Here is a 23,508-nt window from a genome sequence, read left to right on the forward strand (position 1 = left end):
TGCCAGGTACAGACACTAAGCATTTCTAACCACTATGAATTACCAAACCCGTGCTTACAATTTCCAGGTAACTGAGCAGAAAACTGACAGTCTTAAAGAATCAGAATCGTCATTCGGCAGCAGAGAAGGTGACTAACTAGAAAACCATTTAAAAACCACACTACTGGGGTTTCCCTGGTGGCGCAGTGGTTAGGAGTCCGCCTGCCAATGCAGGGGACATGGGTTCGAGCCCCAGTCCGGGAAGATCCCACATGCCACAGAGCAACTGGGCCTGTGCACCACAACTACTGAGCCTGCGCTCTAGGGCCTGCGAGCCACAACTACTGAGTCCACACGTCACAACTGCTGAGGCCCGCACGCCTAGAGCCCATGCTCCGCAACAAACGAGGCCACCGCAATGAGAAGCCTGCACACCGCAACGAAGAGCAGCCCCCGCTCACTGCAACTAAAGAAAGCCTGTGCACAGCAACAAAGACCCAACACAGCCAAAATAAACAAACAAACAAATAAATACATTTATAAAAAAAAAAACCACAATACTTTCTTGGGCTCTTCGCGCTACCTAACATCTCCCCATCACACTGTCTGTCTCTGTTGAGGAAAAGGGGTCTAATTTAAAATGAAGTTATAGGTTAACAATGGGCATAGAAAGACATTTACAATATACATTTCTGGTGAAATGGGCAGATTACAAAATAATGTGATCAGCAATATTAGTCCCGTTTTGGTAAAAAACATATGCATACATCTACACACGTATCTGACAGGATACATTCCAAGTCGTTAATAAGCTTATACTTTTTCTGTAAAAAATTTGTTTGCTTATTTATATTGTCCTATTTTTCTACAATGACCACTTCGACTTCTGAAATAATAATAATTCAAACAGGTGTTTTATTTAATAAGAAAAGTGGATCTGGCACCCAAACTATAACCAAACACCGCCCTGAAGCAGAGCTCAGCATCCAGGGTTCCCCTGCACAGAGGCACCTTGTGTCTAAGGCTAAGCTGGGGTGGAGGTGTTGAGATGTTTTTAAGTACCAGCCATCGGGTACCATCAAGATAGGCCCAGCTCTCTCCCTCCTGTTCACCTCAGCCTCCAGAACCATCAGCTTCCCATTTACGCAATTTACTGATCTGCAACCCTCTGGGCAGAGTTCACAAAACATGACCAAAGATCCTAAATTACAGTTCAGGATTTTAACCTTCACATTCACTGATTTAGGAGAATCAATGACAGAAGAGCCAAGTTACTGTGGCAGAGATCCAGTTTTAACAGGTGAAGTTAACTCCCACCCCTCATTTTAGGCTGTCCAATGCCAATCCTTTCTGATCACAAGACAAAAAAAATAAGCCATCATGTTTATAAGCATCATCTTCAAATACTTTATCCAGTTAAGCCTTCTGCTTTTAATAGGAAGTGCTGGCTCTTGATAGCCTCTCTGGCATACAGAATGCAGCTGTTGATAAATCTTCTAAGATCTGATCAGCCTAGAACAAGTCCATCACCAGGCACAGGTATCATAAGGCACTTTGCACCGTGAAGGCGTGAAGGGTGTTCTGGAAGCTTAGTGATCTACCAGCAAAAAGGTGTGTGAGAAATCGCGACTTCCCAGCTAACAAAAACAAAGAGCATACAAAGAAGACAGTGATCGGAAAACACACGTGACAAGCAGTAAAGATGAGGGCAGTGTGAGGGAAAGGAATAGAAACAGCAGAATGACAGTCTTCAGAAAAGTGTTCTGAAGGATTCCTCCTCCCGAGTCAAGAGAAGGTTACCAGACCCAGTGCTCTCAGAGGCACATAGGCTATACCTTGAAGCTGCTCACATGCATCTCCCATAACGTAATAGCTAGCAAAAGCTATACTGTACTTAACAGCAAATTGCCTCCTTACTCCCTCAATCCCTTATCTTCTAAAAACCATCCATGATTTAGGTCAGAGCCTTATCCTGTCACAAAATATTTTTTGAGACAGATTTCAACAAAGAAGCATAGTGTCTACACAGCACTATTTTCTTGCAAGAAAACAAAACTGCCAACTATAGGGATCTGAAAAATGTGACCACTTCAGGCTTATTTTGGGGCTGAACCACTCCCCTTCCCTAATTATCCCTCAAAGGAAACATATCAGGAGCTGTGGGCAAAGAGGGTAAACATGTCTAATTACAACATGTGCTCTTGGTGGATAAAAAATTTGAACATTCTTGAACTCTGGCCACATTTCAGAAGACCTTCCACTTGTAGTTTAGTCTCCCTAAAGAGGAAAGGTTAAAAGATCAGTTGTGTTTCAACCAGGTCTCCATCAAAAAAGACACAAAGAGAAACTGACCACATTTCTTACCCTCCATACTACAGGAGAGCCTGCTGAATATGCAAGATGACCCTGACTCCTTATCAAGCACTTACAGAGGAAGTGGTTTTTATTTAAAAATCAGGACTAAAAATAAGACCCATTTCAAGAGTACTCTCCACTGGAAAAAAAGACACACATTTGAATTTAAAGATATATATGCAAAGGCTTCAGGCCACAGGTGGTCTTAGAGAAGCGGTCCTTGATCAAGCCCTCTCACCCACAGCCCACCTGCCTTTGCTCTACAGAGGTGTGAAGACAGCCGAAGAGTCTGCTGATGCTTCTGCACATTGCTGTTTAAAGTGCTGAGAGAGGAGCAGGAAAAAACCTTCAGAAATCCAAAATGAAAATGCATCTAATTAGGCATTTGGATTGGGAGCTATAGCTCAAGAAGCTCTCAGCAAGGCCTACAGGTTGTAACCTCTCTCACCTCCTCTCCTAGGACTCTCCCCCTCCTCCCCTGGATTCTGCAGGGCTGGTTTCCGTGATGGCCCTCCAACACTCCAGACTCTTCCCTCAGATCCCAAGCATCCTTCAAGGCTTTGCTCAAATGCCACTGCGCAAGGAGAAGGAGGTCTTTTCTTTTCCCATGATGCTTTCAACTTCTAAGATACCATATAATTTACTTATACCTATTTTATTCATTGTTTACCCCTCTCTCCCTCAGATGAGCTCCGGGAGAACGGGGATCTTTGTTTTGTTCATTGATGTATACCCCCAAGCAGTTTTAGAACAGTGCCTGGCACTGAGTAGGAGCTCAAAAAATATTTTCTGAATGAATGAATGAACTTGACAGTAAAACTCCAGGAGGAAAGCAGCCGGGGAGTCGAAAGGGTGATGGTGAGGGGGTGAAATAAAAGGGGGAAAAAGCGACAGAGGGGAATTTACAAGGAAGAGGTAGAGGCTGACTGAGGCCGGGACCGACCCACACTTTCTCCCTGCAGTGCTGACGGGAAGCGAGAGGCAGTGCACGGTATCCCGCCAGCGGCATCAAATAGCACTCTTAGAAGCAAGCAGCTGAGATAAGCAAGCTCTACAGACTCACTGAGAAATTCCAAGGGCAGGGCAGACCCGCCCGGACTGCAGGCTCTGGGCAGGTCCCCAAGGGGGTCCAGACGTCCCTGCTCTTCCCCTCTCTCGGTGCCCCAAACCCAGCTCCCCTCCACTGTAGCCAGGAGCGTGCCGGGCCGCAGTACCTTCCCGGCTCGGGCCCCTTCACCTGGTCGCCAGCAAGCCGGGCCCTGCACTCGAGCACCTGCCTGCCCGCGTCGGGGATCCTCAGCCGGGCCCGCCGGGAAGCCCAGCGCGCCCCTGGGGCCCTCACTCCGCTCGGCTTCCCTCCGGCACCCGGGCAGGAAGCGCCCGCGGCTCTTCCTGCGACGGGTAAGGGGCTGCAGGCGCCCCTCGCCCCTGCCGCTCCAGTAAGACGCCCCGCCCGCGCGGCGCCCCCTTACCTCGGGGCGTACGTACGACACGAAGGAGGGCTTGGGCGCCTTGGTGCCGCCGCCACCGCCGACTACACCTTTCCCCAGCATACCGCCGCCCTGGGAAGCAGCGACGCGCGGGATCAGAGGCGGCCGCTCGCAGCGGCCACCAGCACTGGCGGCCGGGGCTCCGCCCATCCCCAGGGCAGCGGCGGCCGCGGCACCGCCCGCATCCGGCTCCGCCGCTGACACCGCTCGCCCCGCCCAGGCACGCGGGCCCCACCCACTCCGCGCGCAGGCCCAAGCAGTCGGGAACCCGCGGCCGGAGGCCACGCCTCCTCCGCTGGCGACAGGCCGGTCTGCCTGGCGGCTACTAGCCTTCCGAGATAGGCTCCATTCCACCGTTTGCGGCAAAGCCCGCCCCCATGCGTTCTCTGATTGGCCAGAAGCCTCTGCCGGCCGAGCCCCACGTCAAGTCCCTTCCTGAATGAACCTGGACAGATGTTTCTTCTGACCAATCCAGAGAGCGTTCTCTCCGGACTCCCCGGCGATTGGATAGCAAAAATGTCGCCGCCGCCAAGTGATCCTGCAGTCACTAAGTTGTGAGCATTGGTTCACTGCCGTCGTTCTCGTCTTTTTCCTTGCCGTTTTGGAATAAAACTTCCGAAAGTGTAGTGTATCGAATCTCACCGATTGAATGAGTGAGTTTCAAACCCCCATCAATGATGTTCGGGCTTACTGTTTTAAGTGCAGACAAAAAAGACAAACCAAGTGCTAGGCACTTAGGAATGGGTTTGAATGATCATAAAAGGCCTTGTCGACCTCATTTAATGAAACTTTTTTGTTTTTAATCTTTCCGTTTCTAACAGAATATCAAAAGGCCTTAAGAGATTTCTTTTATTCACCCTCCCAAGTTATCGATAAAACCCTCATTTTTAGTGAAGATTGCAAAGAAAATTCATTTAAATTCGACATTTGGTACGAAGCATTATGTTAGACACAGATGAATAAAACAGTTTCAGCTCTCAAGAAACTCAGTCTAGTGGAAAAAACTAATAATAAATATTTGCAGTTAACTTTCTCCGTGTCAGACCCTGGTAAGCATTAGTCTCGTCAATGGCTAATGCCCTTTACCCTCTTCATCTCCATGACCGCCCCCTCCCCCCTCCCGCGCACCAAAGCCAGGCCAAATAAACATAAAATCTGAGTGAAAACGAATATGGTTACTTTTTTTTCATCTCTCAAGCTTTCATATATTTATTTTCATAGATCTTTATTGGAGTATAATTGCTTCACAATACCGTGTTAGTTTCTGTTGCACAACAAAGCGAATCAGCCATATGCATACACATGTCCCCATATCCCCGAATGTGCTTACTTTTGAAAACATAGGTCAGGACAAGTCCTGTGGTCTCATTTCAACCTGATTGCCATCCTTCAGCCTATCCAGTACAGCATGGCTGGAGCTACCAGAGTTGCACTATCCCAGTCCTCAAGAAGAGCAGAAGCAAGTAATTTGCCCTGGTCTCGCAACAGGTCACTGACAGAGCTGGGATTCCAGCCCAGGTGTGTCTGATTCCTAAGCCCAAGATCCGAACATTATTATAATTACACAAATAAGGAAGGAGCACGATAAAAGAGCGGTCAATTCTATTTAGGAAGGCTAAGTCAGGCTTCATGAAGAAAGACGCTCCTTAGGGAGGTGTCCGGAATGAAGTTATTTGTGGGGACTAATAGTAGCACTTTATATTTCACAGCAGTTTTTACTTTTCAAAGTGAAACGGCAGGGCAGATTTTTACAGTCTGAACAAATCTTTACATTCTGACTTTTCAGTTTTCCATGATCTTGCACTGACCATAGTCAGTATGTTGGCATGGGTGCCTGTGGCCAGGGCTTGCTTCCTGGACATGCAACTAGTGCAGTCACACAGGCCCGCAGCTAGAAGGGCTTGGGGCTTAATGCTCTGCGGTCGCGGCCTTCAAATTCTGAATCATTTTATCTTCAAATTTGTGTTTTTTAAGTGAGGTGTGATGGTACGATGGAACAAGCCCAGGGGTCTTGAAGCCTCAGCTCCTGCACAGTCCTCTTGGGTGCCCACCCTGTCCTGGCACCCTGGCCCTCCCCAGCCAAACCTAAGTCTCCTGCTTACCTCTGTCGGGGCGGCAACCTGGCCTCATCATCAGAGGGGGAGTAGTGAGCGGGAGGTCTTGGGTTCTGCCATCGCCATCCACCCCTCCCGCCCACGGGTGCCTGGACACGGACAAGGAGATGATCAGGGTCAGGCACAGCCCCCCAACCCCTTCCCATGTCTCTGGGTGGGGTAAGCAGGCATCCCTGCCCTAGGTTGGCAGCTCCATAACTATGCCCTTTATTATTTGTGTTCTTGGGCAAGTTACTTCATCCCTCTGTGCCTGTGATTCTGTCTGGGATGATAATAACAACAATAATAACTATGTCAATGTGGCTGAGGACTATTATGAAGATTAAACGAGGTAATCCAGGCGATGCCTGGTAGGCAGCAAGAACTAAACAGCTGCTGGCTGACAGTACAATCCCACCAAGGAAGACATAATTTACCCCCTTTCCAGGACTGTAGAAGGAGAAGAAAAGTGACTTCTGATGATGCTCTGCGGCACCTTGTTAAACAAAGGAGTTTTGTTTGTGTCCTTGTTTGTTTTTGTTTTTAACCTCTGGCCCAATCCTTGGACTAGAGATAATGGCTTTTATTTTTAATCCACCACATCAAATTTTCCTGAAATCATCCTGCGGTGTAATAATGACTTTATCCTGCTCTTCAGCATCCAATGGCTCTGCAACGTGACGACTCTGGAAACTTGATGCAGCCACTGCGTCCATACAGTTTCAGAAATCACAGCCAGCAAGTGAGGAACGGTGTTAGAGATGGAGGGTGGGGCTTCCCTGGTGGCGCAGTGGTTGAGAGTCCGCCTGCCGATGCAGGGGACACAGGTTCGTGCCCCGGTCCGGAAAGATCCCACATGCCGCGGAGCAGCTGGGCCCGTGAGCCATGGCCGCTGAGCCTGTGCGTCCGGAACCTGTGCTCCGCTACGGGAGAGGCCACAACGGTGAGAGGCCCGCGTACCGCAAAAAAAAAAAAAAAAAAAAAAGAAGAAGATGGAGGGTGGCTGCTGCTTCCGGGGGCGGGGGCGTTTTCTGCTCACTGATGAAAACCCGCACTTTCTTTAAGGAGCAGGAAGCGGGTGAGGACAGAGAATAAGCTAACATCCGTTTCCATCTCGCTCTTAAGGTTCTCCAGCTATCAGCATATTTTTCACTCGATCTTTAGGGTGTGGATCAAATCTCCTTGGGAGAGTCCCTCCCAACTGACTGAAAAATCCCTGTCATGCTGAGGTCAAATAATTCTCCATCTATTAATAACCGCAGATGGTGGCCCCTAGACCTTCAAATATTTTAATTTACACATATTAGTTTAAGGTCACTCCTTTCTCCTAATGCTGCCCTGAGCTCTCTTGGAGAATTATAAATAGGAACAAATCTTAGCTCACAAAGAAACGAGTGCCACACCAAAGACAGTGCCGTTGCTTCCCACAAACTGAAGCCAAGTGTGTACTCCCACAAGGGGGGAACATTCTTCCTCCGGCAGGTAGTTAAGCCTGGATATTTGCATTTCCTTCTCCTGGGAGTCACTTGAAGCAGCCTACGTGTGTGTGTTATTCATCTTTATCTGATAGGTACCAGGAACATAGTAGGGATTCAATAAATATTTGCACCTGAGTGAAAGGGTATTTGCTGAAAAGCAGCCTGGCCAGCAATTGATTAGTAAGAAGGGGAAGCAAGAATTCAAACTCTAGCATCCGGGTTAGAGCCTGCACTTTTAAAATCGCTTGGATACAAACTAAGATCTGATTTTTTTTTTGAAGATTTATTTGTTTGTTTGTTTGGCTGCATTGGGTCTTAGTTGCGGCACGTGGGATCTTCATTGAGGCACACGGGATCTTTCGTAGCAGCACACGGGCTTCTCTCTAGTTGTGGTGCGCAGGTTTTCTCTTCTCTAGTTGTGGTGCACAGGCTCCAGAGCACGTTGGCTCTGTAGCTTGCGGCACGCAGTCTCTCTAGTTGAGGCACGTGGGCTCAGTTGCCCCATGGCATATGGGATCTTAGTGCCCTGACCAGGGATCGAACCCATGTCGCCTGCATTGGAAGGCCAATTCTTTACCACTGGACCACCAGGGAAGTCCCAGACTTGATTTTTTAAAAAATAAAAATGAATGAATGAGTGAATAAATAAAGTCGAGGACTAAAATGCACGTGTTATTTAATGGCTGCTTGCCAAATTCCAATTTTAGCAAATGGCGAAGACTTGCCTTCTTCTTTCACTGAAAATAGAAAATTCCTTAACCTCTTGCTGCATCCATGCGTCTTCCAACCCTCCCCTGAAGATGGTGAGGAATAGATCTGGATTAAGAAGCATTTGCATCGTTCTCTACTTTGTGGTGCAATAAAATGAGGGCCTGCTGGGGAGACCCAGTGATTGTGAACAAGGGCTTCCTGGTGATTTTTTTTCTTTCACAAACACACAGCCTAAACTGGCCACATGGTAGGGGGCCTGATGAGCCTACTCTATGAACTGTATTCTGTCTTCTTCAAAATGAGACAGGCTGGGCCCTGGGACCCTTTACTGCAGTGCTTGCACCTGGACAAGCATCTCCTCGTGGATCTGAATACAAAGAAACATTAAGGGACTAAAAACAACTACAGGCATGGGCAGTTGGGGCATATTTTGAACAACATACAAAAAGGCCAAAACCCAACTGCCACTTCTGAGGTGGCAGAGCAAAAGCAGGGCTCTGCGCATGTACTCTACACACAACACCACCAACGGGGTGGGCAGACCACCCACGCTACCCCTCTGGCTACCCACCCACCCATCGCTACCCTCACCCCGTCTACAGGCCAGCTCGCCCCGCACTCAGGGAGCAAGCAAGAGGACGTGCCACTTGCTCTCGCTCTCTCGTCTGGCCTCGTATCAACTTCTATTGCTTAAAGAGTCCAAGAACCTGGGTTGGTAACAAATACACAAGTTAACAGTCTGATTCATTTATTTATTATTATTTTTTTAACATCTTTTTTGGAGTTATAATTGCTTTACAATGGTGTGTTAGTTTCTGCTTTATAACAAAGTGAATCAGCTATACGTATACATATATCCCCATATCTCCTCCCTGTTGCGTCTCCCTCCCACCCTCCCTATCCCACCCCTCTAGGTGGTCACAAAGTACCGATCTGATCTCCCTGTGCTACGCGGCTGCTTCCCACTAGCTATCTATTTTACATTTGGTAGTGTATATATGTCCATGCCACTCTCTCACTTTGTCCCAGCTTGCCCTTCCCCCTCCCTGTGTCCTCAAGTTCATGCTCTAGTAGGTCTGCGTCTTTATTCCTGTCCTGCCCCGAGGTTCTTCAGAATCTTTTTTTTTTTTTTTTTAGATTCCGTATATATCTGTTAGCATACAGTATTTGTTTTTCTCTTTCTGACTTACTTCACTTTGTATGACAGACTCTAGGTCCATCCACCTCACTACAAATAACTCAGTTTCATTTCTCTTTATGGCTGAGTAATATTCCATCTTATATATGTGCCACATCTTCTTTATCCATTCATCTGTCGATGGACACTTAGGTTGGTTCCATGTCCTGGCTATTGTAAATAGAGCTGCAATGAACACTGTGGTACATGACTTTTTGAATTATGGTTTTCTCAAGATATATGCCCAGTAGTGAGATTACTGGGTCGTATGGTAGTTCTATTTTTAGTTTTTTAAGGAAACTCCATACTGTTCTCCATAGTGGCTGTATCAATTTACATTCCCACGAACAGTACAAGAGGTTTCCCTTTTCTCCACACCCTCTCCAGCATTTATTGTTTGTAGATTTTCTTTTAATTTTTTTTAAGACTTTAATTAATTAATTTATTTTTGCTGTGTTGTGTCTTTGTTTCTGTGCGAGGGCTTTCTCTAGTTGTGGCAAGTGGGGGCCACTCTTCATCGCGGTGCGCAGGCTTCTCACAATCGCGGCCTCTCTTGTTGCAGAGCACAGGCTCCAGACGCGCAGGCTCAGTAGTTGTGGCTCACGGGCCTAGTTGCTCTGCGGCATGTGGGATCCTCCCAGACCAGGGCTTGAACCCGTGTCCCCTGCATTAGCAGGCAGATTCGCAACCACTGCGCCACCAGGGAAGCCCGTAGATTTTCTGATGATGGCCATTCTGACCGGTGTGAGGTGATATCTCATTGTAGTTTTGATTGGCATCTCTCTAATGATTAATGATGCTGAGCATTCTTTCATGTGTTTGTTGGCAATCTGTATATCTTCTTTGGAGAAATGTCTATTTAGGTCTTCTGCCCATTTTTTGGGTTGTTTGTTTTTTTGATATTGAGCTGCTTGTATATTTTGGAGATTAAGCCTTTGTCAGTTACTTCATTTGCAAATATTTTCTCCCATTCTGAGGGTCGTCTTTTCATCTTGTTTTTGGTTTCCTTTGCTGTGCAAAAGCTTTTAAGTTTCATTAGGTCCCATTTGTTTATTTATGCTTTTATTTCCATTTCTCTAGGAGGTGGGTCAAAAAGGATCTTGCTGGGGCTTCCCTGGTGGCGCAGTGGTTGGGAGTCCGCCTGCTGATGCAGGGGACGCAGGTTCGGGGAGATCCCACATGCTGTGGAGCGGCTGGGCCCGTGAGCTGTGGCCACTGGGCCTGCGCGTCCGGAGCCTGTGCTACACAACGGGAGAAGCCACAGCAGTGAGAGGCCCGCGTACCGCAAAAAAAAAAAAAAAAAAAGGATCTTGCTGTGATTTATGTCATAGAGTGTTCTGCCTATGTTTTCCTCTAAGAGTTTTATAGTGTCTGGCCTTACATTTAGGTCTTTAATCCTCATTTATTCATTAAATAAAGGTTTACTGATGGTCTGTCGTGACTTGTCTCCCAGCCTCTCCCAATAAGACTGGAAGTTCTTGAAAGCAGGGATGGTCTCCTCTATAACTCCTGGGCAAGAAGGAGGGCAATTGTGCAATAGCCATCAAAAATTGTGTTAGGAATTTCACTTCTAAAAATGTATCGTGAAGAGTCACACATGTGAAATGCCATCTACCCAAGCTTACTCACTGCAGCAATTTTTGTAGCAGCAGAAGATTGGGGAAAATCCTAAATGTTCATCAGTAGAGTTAGGTTGAATAAATTATGGTACAGCCATAGAATGGGACACTATGCATCTGTAAGAAAGAATGAGAAAGTTCTCTAGGTAGAAGCTGTAAAGTTGAGTGGTTAAAAGCAAATATTCTGATGAAAAAGAATGTATATATATATGCATAACTGAATCACTTTGCTGTACAGTAGAAATTAACACAACAATGTAAATCAACTCTACTCCAATAAAATTAATTTTTTTTAAAAAAGCAAATATTCTGGAGTCAGACTGCCTGGGTTTAAGTCCTGCCTCCCCCAGTTACTAGATGCATGACCTGTAGGCATTTATCTTCTTGGACCTCAATTTTCTTGCCTATAAAAATGAGGATGGGCTTCCCTGGTGGCGCAGTGGTTAAGAATCCGCCTGCCAATGCAGGGCACATGGGTTTGAGCCCTGGTCCGGGAAGATCCCACGTCATGAAGCAACTAAGCTCGTGCACCACGACTACTGAGTCTGCGCTCTAGAGCCCGCGTGCCACAACTGCTGAAGCCAGCACACCCAGAGCCTGTGCTCTGCAACAAGAGAAGCCACTGCGATGAGAGGCCCACGCACTGCAAGGAAGAATAGCCCCCGTTTGCCGCAACTAGAGAAAGCCTACGGACAGAAACAAAGACCCAGTGCAGCCAAAAATAAATTTTAAAAAAATGAAGGTGATGAAGATTATAGTGGTACCTGTAGATGATGTATCATAGGCATGTTGTGATGATTAAATGAGTTAATAAATATAAAGTGTTTAGAGAGTTGGTACGTAAGGTATGAATGCACATTCAGTGATCAAAGCAAGGTGCCCTAAAGTATACAGAGTAGGCTACCTTTTGTGTAAAAAAGAATGGAAATAAAGACTACATATACCCAGCTCTTCATGTTTCCATAGAACATCTTTGGATAGATACAAAAGGAACTATGGCATTAGTGGTTTTGGAAGGGGAAAGTGGGCATTTGGAGGAAAGACTGAAAGAAGAGTTTTTACTGTACACTCCTTTTATCTTTGGATTTTGAACCATGAGAATTATTACCTAGTGCAACAATAAATAAATTAAAACATATATATGTGTGTGTGCATATATATATATGCGCACACGCACAGAACTATCTCATGTAATTTTTTTAAAATGAAAGTCCATAACATAAAATTAGCCATTTTAAAGTGAACAATTAAGACACATTGAATTTTAATTTAAAAATAAGAGTTTTTAATAAGACCTTGCCATTTTCTGTCTCTGTTGGCTTGGCACTGGTCTCCAAATCCAGCAAGGTCTACTTCCAGTGCCACCACATTTTGACATCTTCCTTGGAGACTGCTGACACCAGTCTAGACGTCTTCTGAATTTCTAAGCACCTGGAATCTGTATGCTGCTTTGACTTGAATATGTCCTGGAGTCAGTGCAATGGGTCCGCGTCTTTGTCTTCTTCCCTAGAGCTGTGTCAGGAGCTTATTGCAGTCAGAGGTGGTCCCCATGCTTCTGCATATTCCCTGTAGTGCTATCCTTGGTGCTTTGACGAGATTATTGGATGGATGGATGGACGGACGGATGGATGGATGGATGGAAGAGGCTTCAGGACCTGGCTGAACCCTGGCAGCCTCTGGACAAGGAAACTGTGCCCTCTACAGGACTATTTTAAAAGTGGTGATGAGGCAGGTGTTCTCAGCGCAGGGTGGGGAGTTAACGTCAGCTGGGGAGCTGGGGCACGGGCTGAAGGGAAATGACAGAGGAAGAGGCAGAGCCCCCCAACTCGCTGTCCTCCTCCACCGATGTACTCATTTTCCGAATCTACGACCGCATGAAACATGCAGTAGAAACTCGGCTTAGGTCAGCGGCTGGACCACCCCCAGAGGCTGTAGAAAGACTCCCAGAGCCGGAAAAATTTCATTTTGAAGAGTCATGGGGTTCGGGGGTGGGGAGGAGTTGTCACAAAACCCAGAGAGGGCTTCCCTGGTGGCGCAGTGGTTGAGGGTCCGCCTGCCGATGCAGGGGACACGGGTTCGTGCCCCGGTCCGGGAAGGTCCCACGTGCCGCGGAGCAGCTGGGCCCGTGAGCCATGGCCGCTGAGCCTGCGCGTCCGGAGCCTGTGCTCCGCAACGGGAGAGGCCACAACAGTGAGAGGCCCGCGTACCACAAAAAACAAAACAAAAAAACAAAATCCAGAGAAATGAAACCACCTGCCCGAGGTCACGCTGCTGGTCAGTGCCGCCCTGGGACTGACTTCTGTCACGCAGGCTGATTTCTGAACATGAGTTCTGACGCAGGCGACTTAATCTGGTTATTACTGACCTTTATCTTTGCCACTTCAAGTCCGTCTCAGAGCTCCATTCCATGTTTCTCCCCTGCTCTCTGGCCTGAGTTGAAGCTCCGGGTGCACAAAGCCCCAGGCAAGCCTGGGGTGGGGCAGGGCAGGCTGCCCATCTCCTGACCTGGTCCCATTGCATGGCCTGTGTGTCCCTGAGCACGGAAGGTGCCTGGTTCAGAGGGTGTCAGCTTGGGGCTGCAGTCACTCCATCCTGCCCCTGCGCAGGTGGCTGGCACGGCGATTCCTCAGAGATGAAGCTAAGTCCTCATCCCTGGGATGGTCTGTGCCCTATCCTCGAATGGGGGTGCCCGTTTCCTCTGCCGGGCAGCCTCCCAGCAGCACCTTGGCTCTCTCTCCTAATTACTTTTTAGGTCTCACTTGGGAGCCGTGGAAAACTGTGGTCATTTCCAACCCCCTTGGGAGACTAGAAGAGCCAAGCGGCTTCTGCAAGCTCTCCAGCACCTGGAGAGGCCATGCCACCATTTCAACTACCCCATTCCCTGGGGTCAGGGGAAGGGAGAGCATCGGCAGGGCTTCCACACGCCAGAAGTCCCATGCAGGGTGGCTGGACCCAGGCCCACTCTTCTCTCAGGTCCCCTGATGATAGGGTAACTGGGGCAGGGGGTGGGCTGGGGGTAAGTGCAGGGACACTTTGCGCGCTCACTCTGCCCTTTCACTCCCAAGCTAGTCTCTTCCCAGCTCAGAGCTCTGGTCTGTGTGTGTGTGTGTGTGTGTGTGTGTGTGTGTGTGTGTGTGTGTGTGTGTCTGGAGTGGGAGGGAGGAAGCAGCAAGCAGAAAAACCTGTTATTTTGGTTGGCTTTTCGTTTCAAATTTCTCTTGACTCATTCCAGGATAGTAGAAATCAAGATCTGGCATCTGATTCAGGGATGATCTCCAGGAGAGAACAATGAAAAAAGCCTGTCGGTGTCTCAAAGGCTGGATATCACAAAATCAAAAGTGTGTTATTCCTTCTAGAATTTTAACTGAGATCAAAGTATCAAGTTTAGATCTTAGAATTTCTGCTACTTCAGAGCTGGTTGGGGAGAAACGAGGGACCTGGCATCCAGGCTGTTTATTCTCTAATTTGAAGGGAGATGGCACTGAGAGAATCTTCTCTTCCTTCCAAGTTTTGCTTGGGGCTGAATCTGGTTTGAAAATCTGGTTGAACAGTGGGAAGACACCTCTGTTCCACAGAGGAGGGCCATTCGCATTTGGAACCTCATGATCTCTGAGGGAAGAAGGAAGCTGTAGCTGTCCTAAGGGCCGAGAGAACCTTCTCAAATAAGAACAAGCAAGCATGCTTCCTCAATGGGTTATTTGAGCTTTGCTCAAAGTGCAACCAGGCCTCTTTTGAGCTTGGCTAACCTATCCGCACTCACTGAAAACCTGAAAGACTTATTGTTCAGGTGCCGTGAAAGGACACAGAGGGTGTGAAAGGCCCACTGTTTTCTGTTAGAAATAGTCATCTGTCCCAAGGTTAAAATGTAATCAAAATTGTTTTTAAAAAATCCTTTTTGTCCAAAGGCAACAAGAAAATAGCGTAAGGAATGGAAATGGCTGAGCTTCAAAGAAACATCTCAATATTTTTTAGAATCAATTTTCTGCTTGAGTACTGTTAATAATCGGCCATTTCCCCATTTCCCCATTTCCCTCCAGAACACTGGAGTCTATTCACCATTCATTCACCTGGTCTCTGGAAGAGAATATGAGGGCAGCCAAGCAAAGCACCAAGCGAGGCAATCTCAGACTTTGCAAATATCTGACGCAGGTTTAAGAAGCCTGAAAAGAAGTTTTACAGCTCAGCTGAACGGGGGACCCAGAAAGAGAGGGGGAAAAAAGCAACTCGTTCTCTCACCTCATGTGAGACAACATCAAGTAAAGACAACATACAAAGAGAAACTTAATTTGGAACCACTTATGTGCTCAGAAAAATAGTCAATTCATTTTTAGAAAGAAGCTCTCTGCTCTGCCTTTTTCCTGGTTTGCTCATATAACCAGGGTGACACCTTCTGCATCCCAAAGGAAGGGCTCTATCCCTCTCGGTCATAGAAGGAGCCCCTCATAAGCCTATGAAGGTGACCTCAAAGCAGCGGCACATGCACTACATGGAGAGGTGAGAGCAAGCGCTTTGCTCCACTGGTGACAGGGCAGGTCCTGGTATGGGGAGTGACGGGAGAGGAGGCTTGAGGGACAGGCCGGAGGTATAGTTTATGGACCCAATGCCATGCTAAGGACTTCAGCATTTATCCTTAGGCGTGTGGAGCTAATGGGGGGGGGGGGGGGCGGTTTACACCATTTTTTTTCTTTTTAAAGAATTATTATGTAGTAATTATTTAAGAATTATTAAGTAATCATTTCCTATTACATAGTAAAAGTTACAGAAATATAGAGAGTAGCAAATCTCCTAATCAAATAGAAATAAACCCCCCAAACTGAACAGACCATAATCATGCTTCACAGGGATAACCACTGGAAACATTTTGGGGAAGAACGGCCTATATATACATGCTTTCCTATTAAAACAAAAAGGGATCATTCTTCACACATGGTTTTATAGTCTGATTTTTTTCATTAAACATTATAAAGTAACTTTCTTTATGTGTTAGGCTCCTGCATAGTTATTTTCAGCTTTTTTCCTGACCTAACATTCTTTTTTTTTTTTTTTTTTTTTTTTTTTTTTGCGATACGCGGGCCTATCACTGTTGTGGCCTCTCCCGTTGCGGAGCAAAGGCTCCAGACGTGCAGGCTCAGCGGCCATGGCTCACGGGCCCAGCCGCTCCGTGGCATGTGGGATCTTCCCGGACCGGGGCACGAACCCGTGTCCGCTGCATCGGCAGGCAGACTCCGGCTGTGCCACCAGGGAAGTCCCCTGACCTAACATTCTTGAGGGAACTAACACTGTCTCATGAGTATCATGAGTAGCAGGGGTTGAATGAGTGGTTTTAAAAATAAATTTATTTATTTTTATTTTTGGCTGCGTTGGGTCTTCGTTGCTGCGCGCAGGCTTTCTTTAGTTGCAGTGAGCGGGGACTACTCTTCGTTGCGGTGCGCGGGCTTCTCATTGCGGTGGCTTCTCTTGTTGCAGAGCACGTCTAGGCGCGTGGGCTTCAGTAGCTGTGGCACGTGGGCTTCAGTACTTGTGGCTTGCGGGCTCTAGAGCGCAGGCTTAGTAGTTGTGGCGCATGGGCTTAATTGCTCTGTGGCATGTGGAATCTTCCTGGACCAGGGTTCAAACCTGTGTCCCCTGCATTGGCAGGTGGATTCCTAACCACTGCGCCACCAGGAAGCCCTGAATGAGTGGTTTTTAAGGAGGGGGCACTCCTCTTTAGAATCACTGGTCTAGGGACTTCCCTGGTGGTGCAGTGGTTAAGAATCTACCTGCCAATGCAGGGGACACGGGTTTGATCTGATCCCTGGTCTGGGAAGATCCCATGTGCCGCAGAGCAACTGAACCCGTGCGTCACAACTACTGAAGCCCGTGCACTTAGAGCCTGTGCTCCGCAGCAAGAGAGGCCACTGCAGTGAGAAGCCCATGCACCGCAGCAAAGAGGAGTCCCCGCTTGAGGCAACTGGAGAAAGCCCGTGTGCAGCAACGAAGATCCAACGCAGCCAAAAATAAATAAAAAAAAAAAAAAAAAAAAAGAATCACTGGTCTATAACATCACTTAGATGATTGAGCTGTATTTCATTAAAATACTTATTGGACATTTTGTTTCTAATCTTACCCACTTGCCAATAATGCTTCTGTAAATATATTTGAATTTATAGTTTTCTATACTTATCTGGTTAGGTTTAATTCTTTTTTTTCGTGAAAGAAGTGGAAAATTCTATTCGAGCCAAATTTGAGGATAGTAAACCACGAACAGCATCTCAGAAAACTCCAAGAACTGTTCCCTAGATTTAATACTTTAAGATAACTTCTTTTTTTTGTTTGTTTTGTTTTAAGAAGATGTTGGGGGTAGTTTATTAATTTATTTATTTTTGCTCTGTTGGGTCTTCATTCCTGTGCGAGGGCTATCTCTAGTTGTGGCAAGCGGGGGCCACTCTTCATCGCGGTGTGCAGGCTTCTCACTATCGCGGCCTCTCTTGTTGCGGAGCACAGGCTCCAGACGCACAGGCTCAGTAGTTGTGGCTCACGGGCCTAGTTGCTCCGTGGCATGTGGGATCCTCCCAGACCAGGGCTCGAACCCGTGTCCCCTGCATTAGCAGGCAGATTCTCAACCACTGCGCCACCAGGGAAGCCCCAAGATAACTTCTTTGCAGTTCAGTTGCTGGGTCAAAATCTCTCTCTGTATATTTGCATTTAAAAAAAAGATAATTCAGATGTTGACTGAGCTGGTGCCCTTGCCTTTGCCTTTGAGATCTTGGTATTACTTGATATTTTCAATCTTTATAACCTTTGTCAATCTGGTTGACAAAAGCTTATTACTTTTTAAAAATTTCTATTTATTTGATTACTAGTAAGGTTGAAATTTTGTTTTCATATGACTATTGGCTATTTATATTTCTTTTGAGAATATATATTTCTTAAGAATTGTCCAGCCATGTACATTGCCCACTTATCCTTTTAAAGGAAGATTATATCTTATAATTTATTACCAAGGTATTCCATATTCATTGTCAAATCATCTAAATCAGTGGAAAAAGTCACTCAAGATCTCATAATCCAGAGATAACCAATGTTAATAGTTTAAAAAAATGTTTTTATTTTATATTGGAGAACAGCAGATTTACAATATTGTATTAGTTTCAGGTGTACAGCAAAGTGATTCAGTTATACATATACCCAATGTAATAGTTTTGAGTTAGGACTTTTTCTGTGTGTGTGTGTATGTGTGTGTCTGCATATGTGGATGCATGTATCACAAATGTGGACATTTTTGTTTGTTTTTGTTTTTTTTGCGGTACGTGGGCCTCTCACTGTTGTGGCCTCTCCCGCTGTGGAGCACAGGCTCCGGATGCGCAGGCTCAGCGGCCATGGCTCACGGGCCCAGCCGCTCCGCGGCATGTGGGATCTTCCCGGACCGGGGCACGAACCCGTGTCCCCTGCATCGGCAGGCGGACTCTCAACCACTGCGCCACCAGGGAAACCCCAAATGTGGACTTAAAAAAAAAAAATCAATTTATTTATTTTTAGCTACGTGTGTCTTCCTTGCTGGGTGCGGGCTTTCTCTAGTTGTGGCAAGCAGGGGCTACTCTTTGTTGCGGTGCATGGGCTTCTCATTGCAGTGGCTTCTCTTGTTGTGGAGCATGGTCTCTAGGCGCACAGGCTTCAGTAGTTGTGGCACGTGGGCTTCAGTAGTTGTGGCTTGTGGGCTCTAGAGCGCAGGCTCAGTAGTTGTGGCGCACGGGCTTAGTTGCTCCACGACATGTGGGGTCTTCCTGGACCAGGGCTCGACAACGTGTCCCGGGCATTGGTAGGGGGATTCTTAATCACTGTGCCACCAGGGAAGCCCACAAATGTGGACTTTTATACAGATATTGGTTTTACATATATGATTTATGAAAATCTCAGTATGTCAATAAACACACAGCTACATCATTATTTGTAATGATCCACTACACAGATGTCCCATTTTTCTAATTCTTGACAATTCAAGTAGTAAATCTTTATTCCTGTGTCCAATTCTTTTCTTAGTGGAATCAGATTCAAATGATTTGAACAGGTATTTCCCTGGTGGCACAGTGGTTGGGAATCCACCTGCCAATGCAGGTGACACAGGTTCGATCCCTGGTCCGGGAAGATCCCACATGCCGCGGGGCAACTGGGCCCGTGTGCCACAACTACTGAGCCCACGTGCTGCAGCTACTGAAGCCCACGTGCCTAGAGCACGTGCTCCACAGCAGGAGAGGCCACTGCAATCAGAAGCTCACGCACTGCAATGAAGAGTAGCCCTGCTCACGGCAACTAGAGAAAGTCTGCATGCAGCAACAAAGACCCAATGCAGCCAAAAATAAAAAATGTTTATTTAAAAAATGATTTGAACATATTTATTAATATCAACTCTGATATATTATAATGGTTTCCCCAGTTATTTGTCTTTAAATTTTATAGTTTTATATTTTTAGTACTAAAATTCACATATTTTCATATTGAACCAGCCTTGCATTCCCAAGATAGACTCCACTTGGTTGTGGTGATTATTCTTTATATATATTGCTAGATTTGATTTGATAAATCTTCTGTTAAGGATTCTTCAGTCTAATTTCATCAGGTATATCGGTCTGAGTTTCTTTGAACTGTTTCTACCTAGTTTTGGTATCAGGGTAATGTTGGCCTCATAAAGTAAGTCGGGGTTGAGCTCCAGAAAAAAAAAATTACTGTAATTATTATCGTATTATTCATAAATAACTTTATGGGGTCACTTGCCCTAGCTCCTTTCTCTCCCCAGTCTGCCCAGTGTGTTCAGTTCCCCAGGACTCCCTTTTTCAATCCTCTGGCCAGAAACCTGCAGCTTTAGTTATTGAATTCTACCAGACACTTCTATGGCTGTATTCATGTCCAAGGCTAAGCAGTGAGTTTACTGCTGGAGGGGGAAAGATGGCAAAATTGTCAGTTTGATATACTTCAGTTCTGGTCTTCTCCAATATGCCTGCTACTAACTATGGTTCAGGGTCCTCAAATTGCTGTTCTATGCATTTTATCCAGTTTTTATAGTTGAATTCCGAGGAAGAGACGGGGAGGAGGGTGTTTACTTCATCTTATCAGTACCTGGAACTCATAAATTTGGTTTCAATTAATAATTTAGTTGTATCCCCCCTCCCACTTCACCATATACTAAGCCATCTCCTTTTTTCTCTCTTTTGATATGCACTATTTCATAAAAAGGAGAAAATTAAGAACACATATAATTAAGAATTTTGCCATCTGAAATCTTTTCCCTCCTTCTCTTAATCCAACCAAAGAGCAGACAGGAAGACAGGCAGGCTGCTCCAATGTTACTGTGAGATTTTTAGGAGATAGGTTTTAGTGTCTGCTCTGAAATAAAGGATTCCTTTGAGGCTGTAGCTTGCTCCAATTTCAGGCCTCCTTCCTGACATTTCTCTTGAAACAGTCAATGAAGGAAGTGCATCAAGTGTTTCTTTACGACTGTCCTTTACATTAGGTGTGGGAGACATCACGTATCCTAGTATATAGGAGAGAAACACATGATTACAGAATCAAAGAATTTTGGAACTGACAGTAATTTTAGAGATGGTCTGCCCCTCAGTTTAACATATGTGGTTGCACATGCAGATTGGAAGAGTCCATTGGTAAAAAGTCCACGATCTGAAATATAATAAAACCAAATGCCCACAGGGCCAGCCTGGTAGACAAAATAGGGAACAGTAGAGGCTTTGGTAAACTGTCCAGAACAGGCTTTGTCTTAAATTTATCCTCTAGAGGGAGTAGCCATTACTCTCATCATAGGAACACATGCTCTATGTCATCAGATCTTCCAGTTTTTCAAGAGAAGTCAAATTGGGATTTTCATGTGAAATCTTTACTATTGGCTCAAAGTTTCTAACAGTCTTTGGGCCAAATGAGACAGCTACATCCTGGGTATAGTATATTAGATGTCATTTTTGACTCCTGGCTCAGGTAAAAGTTTTCCTCCTTTTTTCCTATCCTTACTTAAGCATTGACCTTTGAAAGAGCTATAGCTTTGTAGGTTCTTTAGAATTACAAGGAGAAAAAAAGGCTAATGGGCAGGTCTTTGGAGTGGACCAAAATTGGGATGCTTAAGATCTATTTGTACATTACGTCTTAAGCATTAAAATTCTGCAGAAAGAGGTTTGACTAAAGCAAAAATTAACACTTTGTAAATCAACTATACTTCAATTAAAAAAAAAATTTTTTTAAAGGGACAAATCTATAGGAGGTACATAGCATAAAGGTTAAAAGTTCAGGATTCGAAGTCAACAGGACTCTCCAAGTACACAGCTTTCTGATGACCAGACACATTAAAGAAGAGATATTCAAATGATCTTTATTATAGCAACAGCAAAGTACTTAATCTCAAAACCCTGGTTTTCTCATGTGTAATGATACCTATCACCTAGTGATATCCCAAGGATGAAACCACATGTACCATTTTAGCACAGTGATGTGGAGCTGCTTGAAGTTCTTTTGAGGAGCAATGACATGATCAAATTGGTGCTTTAGGAAAAATATTCTGGGGGCTGTAGGTTGAATAGCGTAGAGACTGGAGGCAGAAAGAAAAAAGGCAAGACTGGAGTTTGGACTGAGAGAAAGGATTTGGAAATAAACGTAACAGAAGGAGTACCTGATGAAACTTGGAAGGTGGATGAGATTATCAATAGCATGTACATATAAGATGCCAATGATAGAACCATGGAAAGTGCTACAGCTGACCCTTGAACAACGTAAGGGGTCGGCAACAACTTCTCTGTAAGTAACCCCGTTCATTTTACTGTTGCAGTTAATATTTTTAAAAATGCCATTTCTTCAATTGTTCGGTTTTTTCCTATAGCTATTCATATTAGAAGGTACTTATAATCCTTTCTCTCTTCCATATCATCTTTTGTCCCTCCTGCTCTGTGGTTCCAACTACATGCCATAATTTTGAACAAATTCACTATCTTGGTCACTCTTTTTTGAATATCACATTAAAATTAATGCCCAGAACTGAACAACAGATTCCAGATATGGTGTGGCTAATGCCTAGTGTAGGAGGACTGTGTATCTCTCAATTTTGGATATCACTAAGACAAAGGATACAAGGATGTGCCTTCGCTGTTAAAAGGCTTGCAGGGCTTCCCTGGTGGCGCAGTGGTTGAGAGTCCGCCTGCTGATGCAGGGGACATGGGTTCGTGCCCCGGTCCGGGAAGATTGCACATGCCGCGGAGCGGTTGAGCCCGTGAGCCATGGCCGCTGAGCCTGCGTGTCCAGAGCCTGTGCTCCGCAACGGGAAAGGCCACAACAGTGAGAGGCCCGCGTACCGCAAAAAAAAAAAGGCTTCCAGTGCTCACTAAAATTAGTTGTGATTGGTAATGCAGGTTTTAACTTCCTTCCAGCCCTCCACATTATGCATTAAGCAAAAGGCAGGCCTTCTGTTTTTGTCTACAGTATAATGCATACTATATCACACTGAAGTACAATTTGCTCTTTTTAAACAGCTTATGGCAAAGCTCAAGGTAAATTACAACACTCTGGACTTCTTCCCATCAGGAACCTGTCGTACTGCATTATCCTGTATTTATTTAATATAGGGCCTATATTGATCCAAGCCCTAGTTATGTTCTCTGCCATTTTCCCTTTCTACTTGTGAACTCTCTTAACATTAACATATTTTATGAGTGATTAATTAGCTGGGATCAACTTAACTGCCTTTTCGTACTTTCATGCAACAGATTACTTACTTTAAAAAAAAATATTTCACATTAGGTTACTGATTAAACAGTCCTTTCCAAACTGACGACCCTTTGTCTCTAGTACCAGTATCTTACTATATTAAAGTGAATAAGAGTAGCTCTGTATTTAACATGGAACCAGTTTAAGTATTGTTCAAAAATATTACTCAAAGTTTTAAGTTAGTTACAGAATTGTTTCCTCTTTGCAGATTTTATTTTACATCTACTATTATTACACTAAGCAAGATAAAGGAACGTAGTGCCTGTGACTGCTGGGACGTGGGTGGTGTGGGGAGAGTAGTGTGAGTACACACGTTACGGAGCTGTGTGCTGCTCATGTGCTTTTTGGCCATTTGACTCTGCACTTGGGGTTGGTCTGTACTTATGTCATTGTAATGATTTCATGCCTGCCTGTGACATTTTTATCAAATGTGTGAATAAAGATTACTATGAAAATAAAAAAGATAAAGGAGGACTAAAATTAACTAGACTATAGCTTACTAAAATTACCTAAACAACTAATCAATAAAATTGCTTACGGAATAGGGATATTATGATTTGCTAAATACTGCAATAAATTTATTGCCATATTGCATAGCTGATCATAAAATACCTTTAATACTAAACTTAAAATATAATTCTGAACTGTAAAGCATGTTTATTAAAGCATGATCCATGTACAACTTGCATCAGAACCACCTATAATTGAAGAAAAAAATTGATTTGGGATGATCCTACAGTGCTTGTTAAAAATGCAGTTTCCCTATGTGTACTGATACAGAACAACCTCCAAGACTCCAAGATACATTAAATGAGAAAAGGCAAGGTTCAGAACAACGTACGCAGTATCCAGCCATTTGTATAAAGACAA

General features: G+C 45.2%; 1 protein-coding gene across 2 annotated transcripts in view; it reads right to left on the reverse strand.

Moving 5' to 3' along the window:
* MTMR12 (myotubularin related protein 12) overlaps positions 1 to 4,015 on the reverse strand; it is a 65,730-nt gene extending 61,715 nt beyond the window's left edge. The window contains exon 1 of one of the 2 annotated variants that reach the window (XM_079918037.1): positions 3,807 to 4,015. In XM_079918037.1, coding sequence (XP_079774163.1) covers positions 3,807 to 3,974 — 168 coding nt within the window. In that variant the 5' untranslated portion in view covers positions 3,975 to 4,015. Of the gene's footprint in view, positions 1 to 3,571; positions 3,749 to 3,806 lie in introns of those variants that run through there. The other variant, XM_079918038.1, reaches the window with a different exon arrangement.
* Between the last annotated feature and the right edge of the window lie 19,493 nt (positions 4,016 to 23,508).

The sequence above is a fragment of the Stenella coeruleoalba genome (assembly GCF_951394435.1).
Source record: "Stenella coeruleoalba genome assembly, chromosome: 3".
Lineage (NCBI taxonomy): Eukaryota > Metazoa > Chordata > Mammalia > Artiodactyla > Delphinidae > Stenella > Stenella coeruleoalba.